A 16,191-nucleotide genomic window follows, 5' to 3' on the forward strand; every position below is an offset into this window, starting at 1 on the left:
TTCCTGCTGGCAAGGGATGGGGCCGATGTGCGGCCAGATTCCACGCTGCTGCGCGCAGCCTCCTGCGTGGCCCCTCGAACGCCAGCCTTTGTTGAGAGCAGCTCTGGGCCTGCTGGGACTCAGCAAGCTGGTGCTGCTTCTGACAAAGGCACAAGCCCGTGGCTGGGGAAGGAAGTCTCCAGGGTCCCTGCAAACCTGTCACATTCGGCGCAGCAACAGTGTGAGCAGCAGGGCTGGAGCACCAGAGTCGTTTGAGCAGAGCAGCTCCTCTGGTGGTAGCCTGTTTGTGCCAAAGGAAAGGGGAGAGCTGAATAAATGGAGATAGTGCCAAGGCATGTCAGACTGGTCAGTGGGAATTGTCATCTCTAGGGTTTAAGTTTGATGGGGGAGTTAAGAGCAAGGGAGGATGTTTTCTTCCTCTTAAAATAATGTGAAAGGAGGCAGAAAAAGGACTCATTAAATGTTGACTATCAGAGCCTGGGTGATTTCCCATGTAAGTTGGCTCAATTCTCTGTTTACTCACAAATTCTGGGTCCAAGAAGCTTTCAGAGTAAAACCAATGGTATGGATTGGGAGCGTGAGATGGGTCTTGATCTCTTCCCATTGTGGCTGTAGTGCAACACAGTGCAAATAAAACTTGTTCCTTGACTGTAATTGGGACTCACTGTGTGTCCCACCTACTTAAAAACATTGGGAGGGCAAAAGTTTGGTGACCACCTCATATTTGTTCACTTGCCTTTTCCAGGTGAAACCCCCTGCTTAGTCAGTAAGACATGAGCTCAGTTCTCACCCTGCTGTTGATTCAGTGTGTGTCCTTGGTGCATCTTCTCTGCTGCAGATTTCCTTGTAAAGACTAAAGTCCCTCTAAAGTCTTTGGGGAAACCTAGAGATAGGTTTTCTAATCTTCCCAGCTGAATTAGAGTCCCAGGTCCTCTCTTCAAAGCTGATAATGAGGCTTGGGATTCTTAGATGTGTTGGTGAACATGCCTGTTAAGCCACCCAGCTCTGCCGAGGGTTGGGAGGCTGAGGATTAGAGGCAGTGCAAGAGAGCAAAGCCCTGGTCCTTCCAGGTGACATGGCCTCAAGTCAGTGTGTCTCAAGTCCAGAGAGAGGTCTGTGATTAGATAAAACCCAGAGTGCCCTGGCTTCTCCACAAGCTCGTTCTACGGTGTCATGCCCTCCTCCTTTCCCTTTATGATTGCAAAGCCATTGGTTGATATTTCTGCATGGAGGCAGAAGTGCTGTCATCCTCCAGCTGACCTACTTTCCTGGCGCATCTCAATTCATCTTTTACTGTAGTAGTACAGCAGGTGAGTGCTGGACTTCCCATGAAAGAGGGGGATAAAATCCACTTAGATTTCTAGATCTTGCTGGGAAAATAGTTGCCTCTGTTTCCAGAAATCTCTCTGGATCACTTTCTGTACTGCCTTGTCAGGCTAGCAGGAGCCTTGAATGTCATGAAGCATCTGTGGACCTGCATGGGAGACCTTTGGAGCATATGTGTGTGGTCAGGGCTGTGTTGCAGTATGTGATCAGTATGCCTGGGGCTTCCCCTGGCTTAGCTTCCTAATATTACAGGTCTACTACATTTTCAGCTTCATTTGTGGTTTTTTTTCCCCCATTTTCTACACTTTCAGCTTAATATTAAGAAACTGCTCTGATTTGGCTTCCTTTCAACTGGAATGCTTTGTAGAAGGCAGGATAGAGGGGTCAAAAGCAAGGATGGGTGGGAAGGGGGAAAGAAAAAAAAAAAAAGCAAGCCCTCCTCATCCTCTAAGGAACGTTGCCTTTTGCAGGTACCTGGGCTGAGCAAACAGCTCTTTTGGCTTTCTGAGCAGTGAGGAGCAGCGTACTCTAAATGCTCAGTGAGGGTGGTAAGACATCCAGAAGCTACACTGCCAAGTCCTTTGCAAAACATACTTGGTTTTGCTGCTGCAAAGTCGGGGAGGATGGATTGTGTATGTTCCCATCCCAGTGTCTTCATCCACTGTCCTGGTTCTTTGTGTGTGGGTGCAGAGAATGGGTGGGTGGATGACATGTGGACATAACGAGATGAATTTAGAGTACAGGGTCCTGGAGGAGGGCAAGTGTTTACCAGGTGTAAGTTGTGTGGCAAAGCTGTTCATGTGGTTTAAGTTGTAGAGAGGAAGCTGTTACACAAATATGTTGCCATTTAGCTTGTACACTAGAATCTGTTAGTTGACCAAGTTATTAATGAAAATGTGACCTGTCTCTTACGTGCTTTGCAGCTGAGAGAGGGGCATGACTTCTTAAAACATTGGGCTGGAATTTGAAAGATGGGTGTTGTCTTGTGCTCTCCTACTGTCTCAGTACATTTGGGGTGGGTTGTTAGATTTTTGTGCCTCCGTACTGGCAACTGATGAGAATGATTCCCTTTTCCTTGCTGACTGTCTATCTTGTTAATTTTGTCCCCACACTTCTGGAGGCAGAGGCAGTCTTTGACACATCCCAGGACTTTGCCTTAAATGAAAGGAGGGGGAAAGGAGGAAAATTTGCATTCTGTGATCTGACTGACTGCCATAAAGACTGCTGGGGGCAACCCAAGCACAAAGTATGTGGGATTTGAAGATTGGGTGCAGTGCAAACCTGAGGTGCTGGAAGGAAAATGCTGCCGATCACCCTAGCGATTAATACGCTAACGTGGGATCTCTCTGGAGGGCTGAGTTCAGCTCCTGACTGGAAGACATCTGGGCCCCTTCCCTGTGGCACGCTGCCTGTGGCAGGCTGGCACACCTGACTGTGCACACAGCTGCCAGCCCACTTGTGTGGCCTGGGGAGTGGGTGTTTTGGAGGGTGCTGGGGCATGGGTCTGAGGCAGTTGGTGCCGCTTCAGAGTTCCTGCAGGATCTTGGTCTTCCCTGCACGAGTGCAGCCAGCTGGGAGGGAGCTGGGACTTGCCTGGTGCCAGTCAGAGCGAATCTGCTGGCAGATGGATGCACGGGGGTGGGAATGGAATAGCGAGAGAGAAGGAGTGATAGGAGGGTAATGAGGTGCCTTGGCAGAGTTGTGAAATCAGGGAATCTTTACTGCTCATATTCTAGCTGCTGTCACATGTAACTGGTGCTTCTGTCACCAGTTCTTCCTTGCAACCTCTTCTGCCTGAAGTACACAAGAGCAAGCCTGGCTGGGTTTTTCTGCCTCCTGTCCAGGCTGGGAGGGGCAAACAGAGCAATGGGACTTTTGTTGTTTGAAAGCCACAAACCCTGCATGAGAGCACTTCTGAGGAAGATACATGATCTTGGCCTCCAGCACAGAGGGTTTGCAGCATCAGACTAACATTTCCAGGGAAAGCACCATGACGAATGAAGAGTTCCATGGGGAGGGAGCTCGTGATTCTGGTTGTGCTGTGTGGCCAGGTACTTCCTAGCTTTAATGCTGGCTTGGCAAGCTGATACTGTCTGTGGCTTTGGAGAAGTTATCTGAAGGGTAAACTGAGGCAGGAGGATTGGTAATATTAAAATTGTATTGAAAGGCTGACTCAACACCTGGAATGTGAAGTCCTGAAAAAAATGAAGTGCTGTCACTGCCTGACTCTATCCTTTCCCATCTGCTTTCCAGTTCCCACTGTTTTCTTGTATTCACTTTGCTTTTGGTTGTGTGTGGTTGCAAGCCTCTGCAGTTGTCTCTGAGTGCCAGATTTGATAACAGGCTGGGTGACAGGGTCATGGCAAGGTAAGATCGGGGGCAGCTTGTGCTCTTCAAAACCTTGAAATGCTGCTTGTAATTTTGCAGAGTTCCAGAACTGCTCCTTGGAGAAAGGCACTGCCTGGCAGGCTCTGCCCTCAACACAGTCACTGTCACTCTCAGCAAGCCACAGATCTGGATCTCTTGATAAATACAATGCCAAGGCAGGAGCCCAGGCTTGCTTAGCTGAACTCAAAGTCACACAGAGTGATTCTGAGTATGAGGGACAGTTGCTTGGCTTAAAATGTCCCCTGAAACAGAAGTAATTTTGTTGTTTTTATATATAGCACCAAGGGGGTTTGTAACCTTTCTTAACCAACACAATTTTGGGCAAATTGCAGAAGCTTTGCATGCTCCTAGACTCACAGGCAGATGCAGTGTATACTTGCTCAAATATGGTGCTTGTTTGTGAGATTATTTTTTTTAAATGCTGCATCTTTAACAAGCCCTTGATAGATGAGAATTTGATGCTTGCAGTGACAAACAGTCTCTTCCTTCCTGCCCATATGCAACATCATGCTTTCAGTTTCCCCAGCATTATTATGGGAGGATATTGATTTTAAATCTGTTCGGGGACGCTGTAATTGTATATTAGATATTTTGTGTTGGTTTGTAGGGCTGCAGTAATGCAAAAGGCTTGAGTGTTTCCGTACAATCTAGAGGGGGAAGATTGCTAAGGACCTTGAGGTTTTGAAGGAGGAGGGGGGGAGGAGGGGAGAAGAGATTGAGAGGGAGAGAGAGAGAGAGACAGAGAGAGAGAGATACTGTGGTAGGAAGATTCAGAGATCTGTTGTGCCTTTTTTGTGTGTGTGTTGTTTTTTTCCTCTCCTTTCTCTCCCCCAGTTGCTTTGCATCAGGGCATGAAAGGAGTGGAAACACCAGGGGGACAAAAGGCAACAGAACAAATGATGAAACTCAGTAAGGAAATCAACTGGATTCAGAATTTATAGCTTTAAAACGTTGCATTGATCAGTGTGTGAATAGTCATTATGTGCTTTTGGACTGCGTGATTAGGAAAGCAGATCAAGGCTCTCAAGATGATTATTTTTCTTACTTTCATTTTTTTTTCCTCTGCCTGTAATATATGTGTGCATGTGTCTGTGTGTGTGAGAGAGAGAGAGAAGCAAAATACCAAAGTCTTCCTGGTTTGCTTCTGCAAAGAGGAAAGTACAACCTTATCTGATACTCAGGTTTCTCATCTCTCTTCTAGATGAAATTTTAGGCAAGAGAAGAGTATGTTCTCCCAACAGCAGCAGTGAGTGTCCTTTAGAGAGCAAGAAAGCCAGAAGTGAGTCCCCAAAGGGTAAGTGCTGCTTCTTGTTCCCCATGCCCTTCCCCTTTCTTCTCCTTTCTTAAGAGTGGAACTTAATTGAAATTAAGGAGGGAGGGAAGGGAGGGTTCCAAGAGGCTGTGGTGTTGGAGCTCTAAGTATCCGGCACTGAGGGTGCTTGAAGGAGGCTACCAGGGCACTGTGCTTTCTTTATCTAATGGGAGGGAAGCTTGCAGTGCAAGGAAGGGGTGCATATTAATAAGAATAATTGCTTTATTATTAAAAAAGAAAGCTGCAGCATTTGAGGTGCATTTTAGGGGTGTTTCTACTTCTCAAGCAGAATGTCTTGATTACATGTTTAATATAAAAGATACGCACATGCTTATCATGCTGGCATCTGTTCCTTTAAAGGGAAAAAAAGAAGCCTAGCAGGGAGAATAGGGCTGCCTCATTCTTTCTTACGCATTTATGGCACTGTTCCTATAGAGATGGAATCTGCAGAAGGTCTCTCTTCCTAGGGATTATTTTTTAATCTCCTGATTCGTCTTACGGTTCTTTCCTATAAACACGATTTTTAAACTTTCTTTACGTCTGGCAGAGTGGAGTGGGTAATGGAGCCTGCAGTTAATGAGTTTGTCTGGAGGTTGCGTAAATGAGGTTTTACAGGCTGTTCACTTAAAGGCTTTGTTGTTAAGTTCAAACTAATTAGCTGTCAGTAACACCCATCTTGATCACTGTGCTTAACCTGCACTCTTTGACCAGTAAAAAAAAAATTTAGAAAAGAAAAGCAGAGTAGCTGTCTGAAGCTAGATCCTGTTTCATGGGTTTGGAGTCCAGCAGCTGAGACTCTTCAGAGTGTATATTCTCAATAACCAATCCAGAGAATCTCCAAGGGGACTTTTCTGCAGCAGTTTATCCTGAAGCCTTCTACATACCTTATGCCATATAAAGATATATTGTTGGAACCTGTACTGCATCCTAATTTTACATAACGGTCCCGTATGTTGTCTCTTCTTGACTTCTTGTTCCCAAATTATGATCTGAAAGGCAGCATACCCTGAGAGGATGTTGGATGCTCACTTAATGTGGTATTGCTAACACCACCTAAGAACATACTGAATCTTTTTTTAGCCCTCTCCTGCCTGTTAACTCTTTGATGCAAGTAAAAGTGCCTTAGCTTTTTATTGGGTTTTTCTGAAAAGTGTAAAGAGGAACCCCTATACTTATACTCTTTACCTGTTTTCCTTGATTTTTTTTTCATCTGCCCTACTCCTGTTATCCTTGAAATATTTCTAGGAGATGTGTAGGTAAGTTCCAGCAGGATGCTTGTGTAGATCCTGAAATGCTGGTTATACAGGGGGGTGAGACTCCTGTACCACACTTGATACACCTGCTGTTCCTGCTGAGCCTGTATCCCCTGTAATTTCCAAGAGAGCATGTGCTTAGGAACTGAACCCAGGGAACAGCAGCCTATGTGGCCTGGCTGAGAATAGGCTAAACTTCTACCATCTGAGTCCAAACTATTGCATTTGGATTCTCCCTAATAAAGTGGCTGAACTTGCATAAATGGATGTTTCTGCCATAGGAGCAGTAGAGTCCAATGCCCCTGTTGCCTTTCTTTCCTCTGGCCTTCCCACCATTTGTGTTTGCTGGAGTGGGTTGAGTGCAGTGAGGCAGGCAGGCAGCCCTGGGCTTTGCAGTGTGCACTCAGGATCTGAATCTTGCTCCTTAATTCTGAACATCTCTAAATGGGGATTCCCCAGATGATTAAGAGAGGGGTTCCTAGGAAGCCCTGAATAAAAGCAAACTTTTGTTTTCTACTCCCACTGTTTTTTCTCAGAAAGCCTGTTCTGCCCTTTCAAAGAGTGTGTGAGACAGGATGGAAATTCTGAGCAGGACCTTTTTCTAATCTCCCTTGTTACCTGTTTTTTATTATATTAGATAACTGAGGAGCCCGTGTTCTCTCCAACACTGTGGCAGGCAGTTTCAGCCTAGGCTGTGCTGATGCTGGAAACCATCAGGATAGAGAGGGGCTGAGCCAGGGCAGAGACTTTTGTGCTTTTGGGGCCTGTATCTGCCCACTCCCTGCTATGAAGAGGGTCAGAGGGGGCGCTGTAGCCAGTGTTTCTGTGTCTGAGGCTCCAAACAGTGAGAGCACCTTGCAGCTGAGAGCTCCCAGGAGACTTCCCGTCCTGCTGGCAGTCAGGTGGCATTCTGGTGGCATGGGTACCGTGGAGGGTGGGGAGGCAAACGATCCCTGTATTCCCAACTCTCTATTAAGGAGCTGGTTGGAAACAGAAGGTCCTGAATTATGTGATGAGCTGGTTTCAAACAGGATAGACCCTGGTGGGTAGTTACCTGGAATTTGGGAACTGCTGCTGTAGAGCAGTGCTGTAATGTGTGAAATTGTGCTGGAGACCAGAGATGCTGGGATGCAGATGCTGGGAGCGCAGTTTGTGATTTAGGAGTGGGAAGGGAAACAAGGAGCAGTGGGAGCTGTGTAGCCCGTGCAGCCCCACGCTGCATCTGGCAGGAGCCAGGTCTGCCCTGTCCCCTGGGGATGCACCCCTCCTTTTCCTCTAGCCTGGCGTGTGTCTTGTGTGGGTGCTGGTCCTCTGCCTTTGGCACTCTCCTGTGGTGGGGACTGTCCCCCTCTCCATTGCCCGCTGGCCCTGGATGTAGCTCTTGCTCAGGGCACAGCTGCATTGCCTCCGGAACGACCTTTTGAAGAGGTGAAGTGACCCCGTACCCGCGGCACATCTCGTGCCGCCGCGGCCGCGCCTGACAAGGCAAGGAGAACAGAGGCAGCCAAGTAAATCACTCCTTCTCTCTGACTGAGTGAAAAAACACCTGTAGGGCTGGAAGCCCTTCCAGCGGGGAAGCAGTAACCTTCCCTTCCCCCTTCCCCAGTGCTCTCAGTGTGTGCACCAGAGATCAAAAGAGAGCCCTATCTCAGCGGCAGCAGGGCCGCGGCAGCGCCGCTGTCAAACGGAGCAGAACGTTCTCGCGTCTAATATGGAAATGTGAGCATATCAGAGGCTGGGAGCAAGGGCTGCTGCTGGCAGGTCACAGAGGAAGCTTTCTCCCTGGGAGACAATTCCCCAAGTAAAATCCTCACTCCTGCAGCAACAGCATGTCTGGAGATCTCTGATACCTTGAGACATGAAATAAAACTGAACGATTGCAAAAAGAGAAAATCAGTAAAGAGTGTTTTGGTTCCTGTTTGAACCGCTGAAAAATAAGTCTGGTAGATGCCTCATCATTTGGGAAGATTTGAAACTAGGCTGGACTAAGTGCTGGAAAACTCAAGTAGGGAACAATGTTGTGCTCACCCCCTGGGGTGAGCTGATGAGCTCATGTGCTGCTCCTTCTGCCATTCTCTTTTCTTTGCTAGTGTAGATAATTTAAAACAAAATCTTATTGCATCTTTGGTTAATGAAGTAGACCAGAACAGGAGCTGGACTACAGCTGAGCAATGCAGATCCAGCTTCTGTCAATTTGTTCTTTTTTGGGGGGAGGGAATATCCATATGCTGATCAGTTTGGCAGCTGTCTAATTAGGCCAAATGAAGAAATGGTGTTTGGCCCCATTCTTGCTAACAGTTTCACTGCCCCCCAAACCCATTCTGCTGAGTATGGTGGGAGGAGTGGGCATGGGCCCTCTCTGCTGTGGCAGGTGACAAATCAGGGAGCAAAGACCCTAAAGATACTGACCAAGACTGGCTCAGAACCTGGCCTGAGGTGCTTCAGCAGCCGAGTCCATGAGCTTTTCCTGTGGTTGAGTAAAGAGAGGCTTGACCTGTCATGGGTTTGTGGTAGCACAAGACAGGAGACAGGCTGGGTGTTCCTGTCTTGACTGGGATTGCTTGGGAAGCTTTATAAAAGCTTGGTGAAAAGGTTGTGCAGCAATGACATCTCCTTCAGGCTGAGCTGAGAACCTGCGTCCTCTGAGAGCCTGAATTCCCTGCAGCTGCCACCATTGGGATGCTGTAGTGTTAGTGGAGAGTGGGAGAGGGGCCTTCTCTTGGATGGGTGAACAGGGAGGCTTGCTGGAGAATGTGGAGACCCAACAGATGCCTGACTTGGCTGGGCCTTCCCCATGACTGAGCCAGGGTCCATTTCACACCTGGTGGCTGGAGGAGATTTGGTGAGATCAGTCTCCCGCATGACCCCTGGTAATGACAAAAGCAGACAGCAAAGCTTCAGCAGAGCTGGAATTATCACTGGCTGAGTCATGTGAAATCTTCCACGTTTTAAGTGTGGAAATCCAGCCTTTCCCTGAACTCCTCCTTCTTCTTAGCCTCTGCTTGCCACTTCTTCTCCCCCTCCTTGCACCTGAAATCTGCTCTGTGGCTGATCGGATAGAGTTTATGGTAATTAAGTGTTATTAAATCCCCTCCCCCCCCCTTTTTTTTTCTCTAATGACACAGCTGTGGGAAAAAAAAAATAGGTGTTTTTCTACATTAGGTCTGTGACTGCAGCTTTGCTCCTTAGGCCTTTGGGTAAGAGCATCCAAAGGGTCCAGAAAGAGTTGGTGCACTTCTGTGTTCCTGGGGGAGGAGGCAGGAGTTGGCAAGAGAGCAGAGGAGGATGTGGGAATCTGGCCTGGTGGGAAGAGGACCTGGGAGGGAATTCTGTCCTCCAATCCCACTGCTCCTTGTCTTGAAAGCTTGGATACTAGAGAAGGGAAATGGGAGGGAGCAGGCATGGCATGGCTGTCTTCTTGTGCAGCCTCCTTCTTTCAGATCTGGTGTCTTAAGTGTGATGTAGACAGTATGGGGTGAGGACCCAGCTCCTGATACCTACTAGCTCAAAGCAGGCCAAGAACCTGTGATTTGCAGAGGAAGCCTGTGGTTCCTGAACTGCAGATACATGTCGCTGGGGTAGAGATTAGTGGTTGCAGATATGGCCACAAATTGCTATGGTGATTGAGAATCCTTGCTGGGCTAGATGGCTGACCTGAGTTGGAGGGGACTGAAGTCATTTCCCTTTTGCAGAGGAAGAGTGCCTGGGGAGCCAGTGATGCAACCCTGTTTTCTTGAAATACTGTGCAGCTCAGACATCATCATCATTATTATTATTGTTGTTGTTGTATTGTTTTACTGTTATAATTATTAGCTTCTCCTAAGTTTTGGGGAGGAGATGGTTTCATTACAACAGGTGAAGGTTGCATCCCCAAAATCAGCCCCTCTGTGCTTGGTTGTGTAATGAGTTTGGTGGCAGACAACATTTGCCACTAATAGCCTCTCATTCTGGCTGAGGCAGAAGTGAACCAGTCCCTGAGCTACTGTGGCAAGGCCACCTTTTACAGGTACCTTGTCCCTTGGACTGTATTTGCCACGGGATATCTTTTCTGGTAACTAGCTTAGGGGCCTTTCTCTCACCTGAGAGATCCACAGCTCTTTTCCCAGCAAAGTGTCCAGTGGCTGCATGTTCATACTGGTGCCTGAGCTCACAGCCACCACCTTGAATTCAGAGCCAGCCTGGCAGCAGAGTCACCTGCCATGATCCCCAAGGGACTCTGTGAAATGAGGTGGATGAAGGAGCATGAATCTGGGGCACCCAGTAGGGTGGTCTTGTCATTCACTGAATGCAGCAGGGTGGTCTTGTGACTGCAGTATGGGGGGAGCCCTTCCCACCCCATCCCTGCCCTTCTGCCTGTTTAGGTTATTCCTGGGAGTTCCTCTCTGAGTAATGAAAAGGTTTTGCCTGTGGGGAAGATCCAAGATAAAATAATGTTAGAGCAGCCACCACCAAGGCAGAGAACTGTAATTACTCTGAGTTCTGCTTACAGTAAACACAGCCTCTGTTGTTTTATCTCCCTGATTGTCAGACTGAGTTCCCTGCTGCCCAGGGAGCAGGCAGAGTCCTCAAAGTACCATCTCCCTCCTGGGCTCTGCAGTCATTCTGGGAAGATGGAGAGGTGGGCATGTTGGATGTAATTTTAGTGGCCTCAGGGTGCTTAGCCATACATAGAGATCTGAAACAACCTGCTTTTGTGCCTTGCTTCCAAGAGCTGGGCAGGTTGACTGTCATCACTGTGGTGTGCTTGTCAGCATCACCTACACTGGGTGCTTGAACATCTCTCACATCACTGTGTCCTTGTGGGTGCTCAGGGAGCTGGGGGGAAGGGCTGCATGTCTGATCAGGTATGCACTGAATAAAAGAAAGCATGTCCCCTAAGATGAAAGGGTGAGAATGCAGTGAACTCTTTCATCCTGCCTGTCCTCTTTGCCACCTAGGAGGTAGAGATCTTGCTGGTAATTTTCTGTTACCATAATGCAGTGCTTGTTGCTTTGGGGGAGGGGGGGGGAAGTTGTTCATGAGTTTTTTGGGTGCTTTGACAGTTGAAGCTCTAGAAGTTCCTGTATATAAGTGTGCCCATGTTTGGAGCTTTAACAAGTTGTAGGTGTGTCTTGTCTACATATAATGGTACATCTGGGAGCACAAGGCCAGCTGCATTTGGCAGCTTGGCACATCGAGTTCAGTGGATACACCACAGAGTTGTGGGAAATTGTGCTGATATAATATCCCTTTAGCCCCTTTCTCTTGCTTTTGCACTGTCCCTGTACTTATGTGATTTTCTACTGTATTTCTCTCTGGAAAAAAAAAACCAACAACAAAGACCAAATCTTTCTGCTCTTCAGAAAATTCCCACACGCCCCTGCTGGAGGACTCGGTGACTCAGATGACCCCAGAGGAGCACTACAGGCGCATGATGTCAGCACTGAACGAACACGGCACGTTTGAAGAGCAGCAGCAGCAACGTCTCTACCAGCTGGCCAACAGCATGGCAGTGCCCAGCCATGGAGGTATGGGCACTTGCAAAGGGGAGAAGGGACTTGCTTTGCCCTTTGGTGTAAGCCTTGCAAGATAGCCCCTTGTGTGCGTGTGAGGAGGATTTATGAGCTGCAGTGTTGCATATTTATCATACAGGTGGTGCTACAGACAGTTCCTCCCACCCTTTCTTTGAGGACATTTACCTTCATCCTTCTATAAATGCTAATGCCTTCTGTAGCTGTCTGTGGGGGCTATGCATCCTGGAATAGATTAGGTGCAACATCCCTACTGTGTATTTTGCAGTGGAGGTGAAGGGGGTCCTTTTCTGGCGTTGTTTCAAGAGTCTCTGTCAATCTGAATATTCAGAATCTGTGGTGTAAGTCTTACTTGGGTCAAAGTGTGGAGCAAGGAGAGTGTTGGCATCATTCAGGGGGCTTGTGAGGTGCAGGCAGTGCCCAATACTCCTAACACACAGTGATGGGATCTGAAGTGGCAAGATGATGCTGCAGGATTTAGGTAGGCATTGATAGTGGCAGGTTCAAAAGTTGCTACACACAAAGCATAAACTGGTGGTAGAGGCCTTGCACCTTAATGAGAATTAGATGTCTCATGATTTTATGGACAATTAAAATATGCAGATGAAGCTAGGTTGCAGTGAAGGCAGCTTGGCAGGCAAGTGCTGAAGTCAGTGGAATATGCTTATCCATGATACCATCTATTGAAAGCAATTTTGTGTCCATCACCAAGGACTGGTGTGGTCCTTCGCTGGCAGAAACTAGATCTGCTGTGGGGAGGGGAAAGGGTTGCTGAAAGGGAGAGAACTTCCATACCCAGTGTATCTTCACTTGTAGAGGGCTTTCTAAAAACATTGCCCTAAGGACCCTTTAGGTCACAGCTTCCAGCACTAAGAAACTGTCACTGGCAGAAACTAGATCTGCTGTGGGAGGGGAAAGGGTTACTGAAAGGGAGAGAACTTCCATACCCAGTATATCTTCACTTGTAGAGGGCTTTCTCAAAACATTGCCCTAAGGACCCTGTAGGTCACAGCTTCCAGCACTAAGAAACTGTCTCCAGACCTTCCCAAGTGTGGTTCTCTGAGGTTGACCTGAGCACTGGGGACAGCTGGGACCCTCTGATCCTGCTTTATTTAGGGCCTGTTGTGTGCATTGCAGCCTGTGCCTCAGTACCTGCCTGTTTGCTGTTTCCAGGCTTTAGCAGCACAGGAGTATTTCTGCACTGATATTTACGTTCCAGGGAAGATGCTGCCATTCTGCTCTTTAAAAGGTGCTTGGACCCTTCTGTCCAAGGACGGGAAAATCCCAAACCTGGTCCTGAAGCAGCTTCCTCATTAACCTCCTGTTGTCCAATTCTGCTGCTTTGTCCTGGGGCTGGCGTGGTGTCCTGAGGTCCCACGTGAACTGGAGGGTTGCTGGTGGGTTTTCCCGGGGCTGTGAGGAAGCTGGCTAAACCAACTCGGCTGCAGCATCCCGCGCTGTGCCTAAAGGGGGCACCAGGCAGTTACAGGTTCTGCCCGCAGAACGGCTGGGCAGAGCGTGGGAGTCAGGAGCATCCTTCATGGGCTGAAGGCTCCTGAGCCCTCGGGGACACTTCACCTTCTTCCCTCGGGCTGCAAAGCTGCTGGCACTGGCTCAGCTTGGTCCAGGGTAAAGCTGTGCATTGTCCCCCAGGCCTCTGATGCAGGAGTGAGGGAAGTAGCTGAGCTGTCTGGATCAGACAAAGGCAGGGAGGTGGAAGAGGTGAAGCTGTCCCAGGCTTGGAAGCAGAAGGTTGAAGGGTGATTGCAAAGTGGGGCTGTGCAAACAGCTGCACCCTGTGCTGCTTCCCACCCTGGGCTGACACCCACCTGCCTGGGGACACGAGGAAGGAGCACAGGCAGCATCAGTGAAGCATCTAGCAAGAGCTGGAGGAGAATCTCTGGCCTAGAGTGTAAATCCCCAGGGCTCCTTGTTAGGTTAATGAAGAGGCTGTCTTCTTTTCCAGTCTGTTTGATTTGATTGGCTTCTCTAGAGGCAAGAAGGCGATTCTTTTGTGGAGTAAGGATTTTCTTATCAGCAAAGGCATGGCATAAACCTGTGCTGAGGTGCACCATGGTGAACACAGCATGTGCTTCTATGTGTGCTGTTCACTGTTCCAGATGTTTACAAAGATGCAGAGCTCCTACAGGCTTGAATCACAAGTACAGGGCACAGCCACACCCCATAGAGCTGGAGCTTCCACATGTAGGTGCAGTGAACACAGTACATGAGCCAGCAATATCTAATGTGAACCATGCACAAAAGGGTAACACCTGCAGATGCTGAATATTCAACCATGACATGCAGGTCTGTGTAGACTGTGTTGAATACAACAGAGCACGTACTGAGCACAAAACATGTGTGCCTGTGTTGTGACAGCCAGCCATGACAGGGCCCTCAACCTGGGCACTGGGTGGCTGCTGGACACAGGGAACATGTACACCCAGGCACTGGGTGCTGCAGAACAGCTGGTATCACCCCCTTCTCCCCCGATGTAATGAGCAAAGTAGCTCATTACATTAAAAGCCTGACTTATTTTTTATGATTATGATTAAATTGTCTCATCAGCATTTGTTAGGTGAGGGGTCACACTGAGGTTTTGGAGTGGGCAGGGGGAGAAAAGGAGTCTGCACAGATAGACTTTCTTGTGTAACATTGACAAGACAAAACTTGGTGTATTTTTGGATTGTCTCCACACCACAGGGCTCTGGTTGGGCTATAAATTATTAGTGCCAGTACAAAGCGCAGTTTATCTGCGTGCTCACATGGAGGCACCAATAACATTAATAATTTAAAAAATGTTAATAATTTAGAAATCTTTTTTTTTTAATTGCTTTTCAACCCCCCGTCCTCCACCCCCATTCTCCCAGTGGCATTCATCCCACATTCTGAATTCAGTCTTGTCTGCGTGCCTGGAACCTCCATCCGCCAGCGTCCCACTGTCAATCAATCTGATTTCCCAACTGTCAGAGTGCAGGATTGTAAATAACAGATGGGTGCTGTGTGAGGGGGTAGGGGCACAGGGGAGGGAAGGAGGGGAGAGAAAGAGGAGAGGGTGTGCATGTGGGGGTTTGTTGCGGTCATTCAGGATCAATGCAGCTCCTGGAATTGGCTGCATGCCAGACTGCTAAATTACAAGCACTGTGGCAATAAGGAGTGACCTGGGTTTTTCAGATAATTAATTTATAAACATTGGAGGTGCACAGTCCCTGGCTCGGAGAATTTTTCAGGCTTTTTATGGGATCTGATGGGGTTTGTTGTTTCGCTATTTCTTACGTACTTTTGGAGTTCAAAATTGTGCTTCGTTTTAATGTTTGTCCCCTCTGTTGGGGGCATGGGGACAGGAATTGTGTGTGCATAAATGTGTGTAGAAACATTCAGGTGCCATTATTTATCCTTACTTCCAGCAAAAATGGCATCTGTATAAGCATTTCCATCCCAGCTTGCAGTCCCACCATGGGGCTTCAAGCCCTGAGCATCACCAAAATACTTGATAAAATGATGGGTGAATGGGGCTGGACACATCTTGGGGCTGATAGGAATATGGATAGCTGGGATTTCCAGAACCAAAGGAAAACGGCATGATGGCATAAAGGAAGGCAAGGAGATGGGAAGTGTATTGTTACCAGGGTCATGCAACACATACATTAACTGAGCTTTATGAACCAGTGGTGGGGAGAGGACAAATACGCTGCTTTGAAATCTCAGTATTCGAGTTGGTCCTGACCAGGGTGTGTTCATGAAGATAGATCTTCTCCTCCTCTCCCCAGCTGTGTTTTGGTTTCCTTTTGCAGAGTAGTGCACAGTGAACATATGAAGGTTTCCTCTAAGTGTGCATCTGTGTGTCTGTGTTTCCTGTGTATCATGTGAATGGCAGCAGAGGTTTTGCTGTGGGGTATTAGCAGGTTGTGGATAGGGTGTTTTCAAGCAAGTACAGGAACTAAGGGACTCTTGATGCTTATCTGGGAGAGAGTAGCACCCTGGAAACAGCCCCTGTCAGGGGGCAGCTGTCTGTGCTGACACCTACTCTGGATAGACTATACACGTGTGTGACCCAGGACGGCACAGGCTGCCTGTGCCACAGGTGGAGGGCTCTGCAGTGGCAGTGCAGGTCTAACGGGGGGTGCATTTATTTCTGATCTGCAGCCAAAAGTGTTGTGCCTGAGGCTGGAAGGGGCCCCTTTCTGTACCTCATTCTCCGTGGCCCAGCCCTTTCCTTTCCTACAGCAGAACTGTGCTAGGCAGGTACAGACCTGTCACTGTCACCCCTTGCCCAGGTGAGGGGGGGACCCCGCACCCCCCAGGCTCAGGGCGACTGACCATCTGGGGTCATCACGCTTAGGAAAACAGGTCTGGGTTGCTCTGCAGCTCAGCTGGAGATGGTGGGACATTCTGGGGGGGG

General features: G+C 48.3%; 1 protein-coding gene across 1 annotated transcript in view; it reads left to right on the forward strand.

The window, feature by feature from the left end:
• SAMD11 (sterile alpha motif domain containing 11) overlaps nt 1–16,191 on the forward strand; it is a 111,610-nt gene that overhangs the window by 71,942 nt on the left and 23,477 nt on the right. Inside the window, exons 5-7 of the mRNA XM_010005254.1 lie at nt 4,916–5,008; nt 11,622–11,786; nt 14,169–14,283. Coding sequence (XP_010003556.1) covers nt 4,916–5,008; nt 11,622–11,786; nt 14,169–14,283 — 373 coding nt within the window. The remainder of the gene's footprint in view (nt 1–4,915; nt 5,009–11,621; nt 11,787–14,168; nt 14,284–16,191) is intronic.

The sequence above is a fragment of the Chaetura pelagica genome, unplaced genomic scaffold (genome assembly GCF_000747805.2).
Source record: "Chaetura pelagica isolate M959 unplaced genomic scaffold, ChaPel_1.0 scaffold159, whole genome shotgun sequence".
In the NCBI taxonomy this organism is placed as follows: domain Eukaryota; kingdom Metazoa; phylum Chordata; class Aves; order Apodiformes; family Apodidae; genus Chaetura; species Chaetura pelagica.